Source organism: Rhyacophila brunnea, unplaced genomic scaffold (genome assembly GCF_057557595.1).
Source record: "Rhyacophila brunnea isolate RB1 unplaced genomic scaffold, BYU_Rbru_1.0 scaffold_13, whole genome shotgun sequence".
Taxonomy (NCBI): Eukaryota; Metazoa; Arthropoda; class Insecta; order Trichoptera; family Rhyacophilidae; genus Rhyacophila; species Rhyacophila brunnea.
In genome coordinates, this window is record NW_028232785.1 from 19,234,684 (window position 1) to 19,242,971 (window position 8,288).

General features: G+C 33.3%; 1 protein-coding gene across 1 annotated transcript; it reads left to right on the forward strand.

Annotated features, from left to right (window-relative positions):
- Positions 1 to 3,057: 3,057 nt before the first annotated feature.
- On the forward strand, positions 3,058 to 7,656 carry LOC147076806 (uncharacterized). The gene is made up of 3 exons (XM_085940474.1): positions 3,058 to 3,341; positions 5,497 to 5,649; positions 6,429 to 7,656. Exons 1-3 carry the CDS (start codon positions 3,165 to 3,167, stop codon positions 7,335 to 7,337), a joined length of 1,239 nt encoding a protein of 412 aa, XP_085796600.1. The 5' UTR covers positions 3,058 to 3,164; the 3' UTR covers positions 7,338 to 7,656.
- The last annotated feature ends 632 nt before the right edge of the window (positions 7,657 to 8,288 follow it).

An 8,288-nucleotide genomic window follows, 5' to 3' on the forward strand; every position in this document is an offset into this window, starting at 1 on the left:
GCTTAAGAATGATATTTTGCTTAAATCCTTAATATCAGAGGACTTTTGGAATACTGTGGACAGAGAAAAGTTTCCATTTTTGAAAAAAGCGGCATATAAAATTGAAACATTTTTCGGTTCGACATATTTATGCGAATCATTGTTTTCAAACATGAACTTAATAAAATCAAGATATAGATCTCGACTCATCGATGAGCATCTTTATGATTGTTTGCTAACAGGATTATCGTCATACTCTCCTAATTATGAGGCACTGGTCAATGATATGCAATGCCAAAGATCACATTAATATATTTATATTCTATTTTTTATAAAATGTTTTCTTTGTATTTGTGTTTTTGTTTACTTTGTTTACGTTTTGTAAATACATTTCTCTCTGTGTATGCAATTTGAATAATAGTTTTATTATTTTGAAACATTTTTGTTTATTATTTATTAATAAATTATGAATATAAGAAAATAAATTATGGGAAATTGAGAAGTTATGGAAGGAGTTTGTCGATTAAAAATAGGTGGTGCCCGCCACCCTACCGATATTTTAGAATGTGCTCTAGAGTACAAAAAGGTTGGGAACCCCTGCTCTAGTGACTAAAAAATAATGCAAATAGTAAAAAAACTATATCGGTATAATATGATGCAATTAAAAATAGCTAAAATCTTTAAATAACTCTATACAAAGTTGTTCAACAGAGATAAGGAAAAACCTCCTATCTTCAAATAGAATTTTTAAATGATAAAAATAGTGGAATAAAGGCCATTTTTATGGAATATTTTTGCATAAAAATGTGACACGTATTCAATAAAATAAATAGAAAAAACAAGCGCAAATGACACCAAAATCCATTAAATACTCAATAAATTGAATGGTGACTACGGCTGCAAGACGTTCCCATATAAAATCCACCGTCAAACGCAAGTTAGGAGATATTGTTTGCACTGTTATGGTCCATAAGATAGTAGATATTTCCATAAATGAAAAATAAATATGTAGAGCAAATATATATTTATAAGCTATTACCACATTGTGTATTTCCATGCCGATGTCATTTCCATGTCATTACAGAAAAAATGCTAGTTAGGAGGTATTGGCGGTTCACGGTCGATATGCAGACATTCCCAGAGGATATGGTTGGCATCCTGTATTAAATTTCCCCTCAGCATGTAGATGTCGGACAGCTTACAAGTCCAAGCTCAAAGAGCCTGCCAGCGAAGCCACCGTGTCCAGTCATAATATTATATTATGATCTATGATTCTAACCCGCTCGGTGCGGTTTCTACGTCCTCAGCATGACAATGAGGATAATCATCTATTTTCTAGTTATCCAAAATCTTCGAATGGAGTGTCATGAAGATGGGGCCTCAATCAAGTTCAGAATGCCGCTGAAAATCTCAAATTTTTGAGGGTATTTAAGGAAATGGTACCTGGTTCGTGAAGCTGCTTAATTTGGGGTGTCGATGTGATTATCTGGGAGTGAACTGCATTCATAGGTATACTGCACTGGCTTTTTCATTTTGTGATGACGTTATAAAATAGTGCCACAATTGATACAAAACGTTTGATATTTTAGAACATTTTTCACCGCCTAGGTATCTGGAGTGTATTGTGTATTGTATTTTCACCGACAACCTCGTTGAAAAAATCAATGGTCACATTTTCGCTACTAGGTATATTAATGATATAAGTATTCAATCTTATCATTTTGTTGAGTTAAAATTCGTTTTGCTAGGTGGGTAAGCATTATATAGAATGAACAGCGTTTTCATTGAAAGGTAAGAGACCACTTCATGTCCTGAAACCATCTTTTAAGATATCCCGGTTTAATGTTATCAACAACGCATTTAAAAACAGTGGGAAAAAAAGTATTTTTGGAGCACACTTCTTCAGGGTTTTCAATAGACCACTCATGGACATCCTTCGTCCACATTTTCTTCATCGGACCAAATAGGTACGTTATACATCTACTGGTTGAAGTATCCTCTTTGCATTACATAAATAGTGCAAATTGGTACCGCTATTTGCAATGTCTTACATTTTAAGCCTAATTCGTACGACATATTTTGTGATGTTGTGTCTCCATCGATGATTAAAATGACTGGATAGGTATTATTATTATTTGATGTTATTTTTTACTAGATGAGTTTGATATCCGATAGGAATAAATGGTAGTCTCGGATGACAATCGCCATTACGGAGGTGATATTTTAGCATTTTTTTCAGGAATACCGACGTTTGTATTCCTCAGTTCTCAATTATTCTCTCAAGACACAGAGAGAATGGGCGGTCTTTAAAAAACGAACAAAATTTTTTAATTATAATATTTCCGATACATTTCACGGTGTATACGTACTGCATACGTACCATTTTTCGGACACAATTTGAATTACGTTATCTACTCTACCTACAATTATTTAAAAACAAGTCCTCTCAATAGGTATTTTAATTATTTATTTTTTTAGAGCTTAAAAAAAACTATAGTATAATTATTATTTTCAATCGAGGACCATACGTACTATAATTTTTGCCGAAATTCTAAAATTCATGAACTAGTGTGGACAGTGTTGCCAACCGTACTATAATTATAGTATTTGTACTATAATTTTGGTCCGCGTACTATGTACGATATAAAATAGGTATAGTACGCCCAAAATACCATAATTTTGAATATCGTACTATAATTTAATATAAAAGTACTATAATTTTGCATTTGCCATTTTGCAATCGACTCGTTTTCGTAAATTTGAAAATCTGCGGCCCGTGGCGAAATATTTCTCCTAAAAAAAACGAGCCGACTATGAAAATTGTGGAACCTGCGGCCGGCGGCAAAATATTTCTCCTAAAAAAACGAGTCGACCATGAAAATTGGGGAACCTGCGGCCCCCGGCGAAATATTTTCCCTATAAAAAACGAGCCGACTATGAAAATCGGGAAAACTTATACATTTTCAACAGATGACAACGCGTACTATATTTTATCCCCAAATACTATAATTTTGGAGGCTCTGTACTATAATTCCACTTTCAAAATATGGCAAAACTGAGTGGGGATAAAAAATGGCAACACTACATCAAATTCATAATTTCTATGGTATATTTTTTTATGGTCTGTAAATTATCACGTGGCGCGGTAAAGTTATTAAAAGATTGTGTGTTAAATATCGCATAAAATGGAAGTAAAAACCGAAACAAATGATGTCATGTTATCTGACAAAATGGCGGAGGAAATCAGCGACGGCGCATACCAATGGATTGTCAAAAATAACCTCAAAAGCGAGAGTCGATTTGACGTGTCAGTCAAACAGGAGAATATCGATGACGACAGCAATAGTATCCACATCAAAGATGTAAGTTGATTCCTTATTTGTTTAGGCGTTTGTATTTATAATTTTGTAATATAATTATTTACAATTTCTAAATTAACAACAATTAGCATTCTGATGCTTGGCAAAACCAAAAATGGTGTACTCAGTGGTTTTTCCTTCGTTTATGGAATCGGAACTGCAAAAATAAATAGGTACTTATTCTTGCACCTACATTACGTACTGATATCAAAATTCAAGGCACTGTGTCACTCAAAAACAACATGTTATTGAGTGACACAGTGCTTCGTATTGACCATTGACAGTTGAGTATTATTTTCTGCAACGATTAAAAACTTTGTGATTGTTTCTTATTTGAGGATCGTATCTTTCAACCTAAATCAAACTTAACCATAGACAATAAACGTACAAATTGTATGAGTAGAAAGTAGACCGGGAATGGTTTGAGATTTGACGTTTGGTTCAGTGTATCATTGAAAATCACACCGTTCTCGGACCATCAGAAATGGTTTGACATGAAACGTCAAACAAATTTGGACGATCCATAGACTAATAAATGACGATCTGTCAAAGTGACGATAGGCATTATTCAGCATTTATATATCGTGAAATGTTCATATTAATATCTAAGACATTTACACCATAGGAGTTCATTTGAATTATGTATATTATAGATTAATAATCAATACCTATTATTCACAAAGCGTCAATTACATTGGGCTACTTCACGAGCTGTTTGTTAGCGAATTTACAATCTGCCTGTAAAGTCGCCCAGTGTAATCATCGATCAAGTTAACAAGCAGATTGTAAACACTCTACAGAGAAAAGTTGAAAGCCGGTCAACTTTACACGCTTACACGCCGGTTTGTGGGCCTACTGTGTCTGCGCAGTAGAGCGCGGTAGCAACCTCCCGGTAAAAATCCCGAACTACGTTCTGTCAAAATAGTCGCTGGCTTGTGGCTTCTCAGCGAATGGAAAGTTTTGTGTGTTATCATCATAATTTCAGTAGCTGAATCGCCCGCTATTAAATTCGCCAACAAACACCTCGTAAAGTAGCTCAATGTAATTGACGCATAAGTAACCGTACGCGAACAAGAAGCCGCTTTTGGTCTTATTATCCCAAAATCCAGTCATATTTTCTATACAAAGAGCTCGATTTAATATCATTACTATAATTATTTTGTCAGACCAAGAATTTATTTTCATTTTATTTGTGTTTTGTAACGGAGATTCTAAACTACAAACCGTGTTAAATCAACCCGGATTGACTTTATATTACCTACCTAACGAATTTTATCAATTTAATATGTTCGATTGTCGTCTAAGTCACAATATCATACTGTCGACATGAAAACATTCAAACAAGTGGTCATTAATGAAAAGCTTTAGTCAAAAGTAATTTTTAAAAACTTTTGCCATACCTATAAATATTATAAATTAACTAAATGGCTACCTATTCACGAAGCATTCTTTATATTTTGTACATTTAAAATGAATGAATACGACAGTTTGTTAAATTTGTATTATTGTGGACGACGATAGGAGGTTAGAATTTCATAACAAGTTGACGTTTCAATAAATGTGTTTCTGTTTTAGAGACTGATCTGTTATGAAGTACTGGAAACACTAATTAGTCGTCAGAAAAGCGTTTCCGTGGACATTCTGCCAAACGGTCCCAAATCAAACAAATCCAACGGTCCCATTTGATTCGTTCAATTCAGGTTTAATGATACGAACCTTTCGTGTCGAATTTAAGTGTTGCAAGTATTCTGGTAACACGGGAATGACAAGTTTTATTAATCCAGCGAATAACTATTAATAATTGATATCTGATATAATAGCTATTTATTGATCACTTTTATTCATCATGACAGGCAAGCAGTTTATTTAGTATTGTCACACTGAATACGCCGTTATTTTTTTTACGCATATTAAAAAAACCACGAACAGTGTAAAAAATAATCAGCTATTCAATTATTAAACATAAAATCGTAAGGAGGTTAGGTAATTGAGTACCTACATGTTTACAGAGGCAGACAACAACACGCTATGTGATGTGTTAAACCACCGCCATCTTATGACTCGTGACAGTTTATTGGGCCGGAATGTCTCTCATAAAAATACTTGACTATAATCTGGTGATACTGTAACATTTTATTAATAATGATATTATTTCCAGATGAGTGAATATGTTCTGACCGATATAAAGTCTGAGAACGATAATAAGGGAATCGCCATCAAAGAAGAATTTGTTGACAAAGCAATCCACCAAATCAATAATGTGAGACCTCAACCTGGCTGCTCCGTTCCACAATACAGGCCATTAGATCAGGTGTGTACGTTCAATTATAATGGTTGTTTATGAAGCCCTATATAATTTGAAATTTTAAACATTATACACGTTTTGATTATTTTTTTAACCGAAAGATTGATATCACCACTCGAAAATCATTTTAGAGATAAAGCCTCTGCAACTGTTTCCGGAAATTTAGGGCCACTTGTTTTTTAGCACTACCGGCCGGATTGTAGTACGATTTGAAAGAAATGTCAAATCGCACAACTTAGGAGGCGAACAATTGATAGGTCCATTTTTCGGACTAGACTTATCGCTAAATCGTCGTGTGGCGCATAGTGTCAAACTGTTTAAACCAAATCACTGATTCACCTAATGAATGTCATTCATTATTTTAACAAAAATATCATCGATTTTGTTTTGTTAACAATACCCATTTACCGTACCGCGAGCTCCGGCTTTGCTTTGAAGAAATTTATTCCGATGATGCCACCAGCGTGTAAACTGAACTGAACGGTGAATTTTTGTCATGGTATGCATGCGTTGGAGGCTCTAAGGCTTCTACTAAAATGGTCTCACTTCAAATGCGGTGTTCCTTATTGACAAACCGTTAAGCCAGAAATAAGCCTCATCCGCTGAACGTAATTTTGCAATTGAATGCAATTATAAGATGTGCAAATCGACAAATGATAATTTGGATAATTTGATAGCTTTGATCAAGCGTGAGTATTCCCTAACCATAGTGAGTGAACCCTATCATTATTTACTAATTTATTTTAATATTATTGATATGCCAACATTATTCATTTTGTACCTAGATTTCAATGCAATGTTTCGCGGAACCGCATCACAGTAAACCACTGGACACAGTTAGAAAACTTGCGGTTGACAATAACTTGGTCAAGAACAAAATACGACATGCAACAAATAAAATCAACGATATGACGATACAGCATTCAGAGATAACCATAGATGAATCAAACGTAAAACGGGAGGTACAAAAATTATACTTGCCAAAGGTGGTTCGAATAATCTTGAGAAGAGTTACATATTTCCCACGTAACTTTATTTGCAATAATTGTTGTGGAGTGTTTGAATCTATGAATCATTTAAATTGTCACTACACTACTTCCTGCATGAACTCAAGTACCACAAGTAAAAAACCACATCGATGTGATGTGTGTTTTAATACCTTTAATCAAATTAGTAGTCTCAAAAGACATCAAATGATACATACTGGTGAAAAACCACATCAATGCGATGTGTGTTTTAAAAACTTTTCGCGAATTGGTCAACTCAAAATACATAAAATTACTCATACAGGTGTAAAACCACATCAATGCGATGTGTGTTTCAAAAAATTTCTGGATATTTGTTATCTCAAAAAACATAAAATAATACATACTGGTGAAAAACCACATCAATGCGATGTGTGTTTTAAAAACTTTTCGCAATTTAGTCATCTCAAAAGACATAAAATTACTCATACTGGTGTAAAACCACATCAATGCGATGTGTGTTATAAATACTTTATGCAAATTGGTATTCTCAAAAAACATAAAATGATACATAAAGGTGAAAAACAACATCAATGCGATGTGTGTTTTAAAAACTTTATGCAAATTGGTAATCTCAAAAGACATAAATTGATACATACTGGTGAAAAACCACATCAATGCGATGTGTTTCAAAAAATTTCTGGATATTTGTTATCTCAAAAAACATAAAATAATACATACTGGTGAAAAACCACATCAATGCGATGTGTGTTTTAAAAACTTTTCGCAATTTAGTCATCTCAAAAGACATAAAATTACTCATACTGGTGTAAAACCACATCAATGCGATGTGTGTTTCAAAAAATTTCTGGATATTTGTTATCTCAAAAAACATAAAATAATACATACTGGTGAAAAACCACATCAATGCGATGTGTGTTTTAAAAACTTTTCGCAATTTAGTCATCTCAAAAGACATAAAATTACTCATACTGGTGTAAAACCACATCAATGCGATGTGTGTTATAAATACTTTATGCAAATTGGTATTCTCAAAAAACATAAAATGATACATAAAGGTGAAAAACAACATCAATGCGATGTGTGTTTTAAAAACTTTATGCAAATTGGTAATCTCAAAAGACATAAATTGACACATACTGGTGAAAAACCACATCAATGCGATGTGTGTTTCAAAAAATTTCTGGATATTGATTATCTCAAAAAACATAAAAAAATACATACTGGTGAAAAACCACATCAATGCGATGTGTGTTTTAAAAACTTTTCGCAAATTAGTCATCTCAAAAGACATAAAATTACTCATACTGGTATAAAACCACATTAATACGATGTGTGTTTCAAAAAATTCTGGATATTGGTTTTCTCAAAAAACATAAAATGATACATAACGGAGAAAAACCACATCAATGCGATCTGTGTTTTTAAAACTTTATGCAAATTGTTGATCTCAAAAGACATAAATTGACACATACTGGTGAAAAACCACATCTATGCGCTGTGTTTCAAAAATTTTCTGGATCTTGGTAATCTCAAAAAACATAAAATAATACATACTGGTGAAAAACCACATCAATGCGATGTGTGTTTTAAAAACTTTATGCAAATTGGTGATCTCAAAAGATATAAATTGACATTTTTCAAAAAAAACCAAAGACA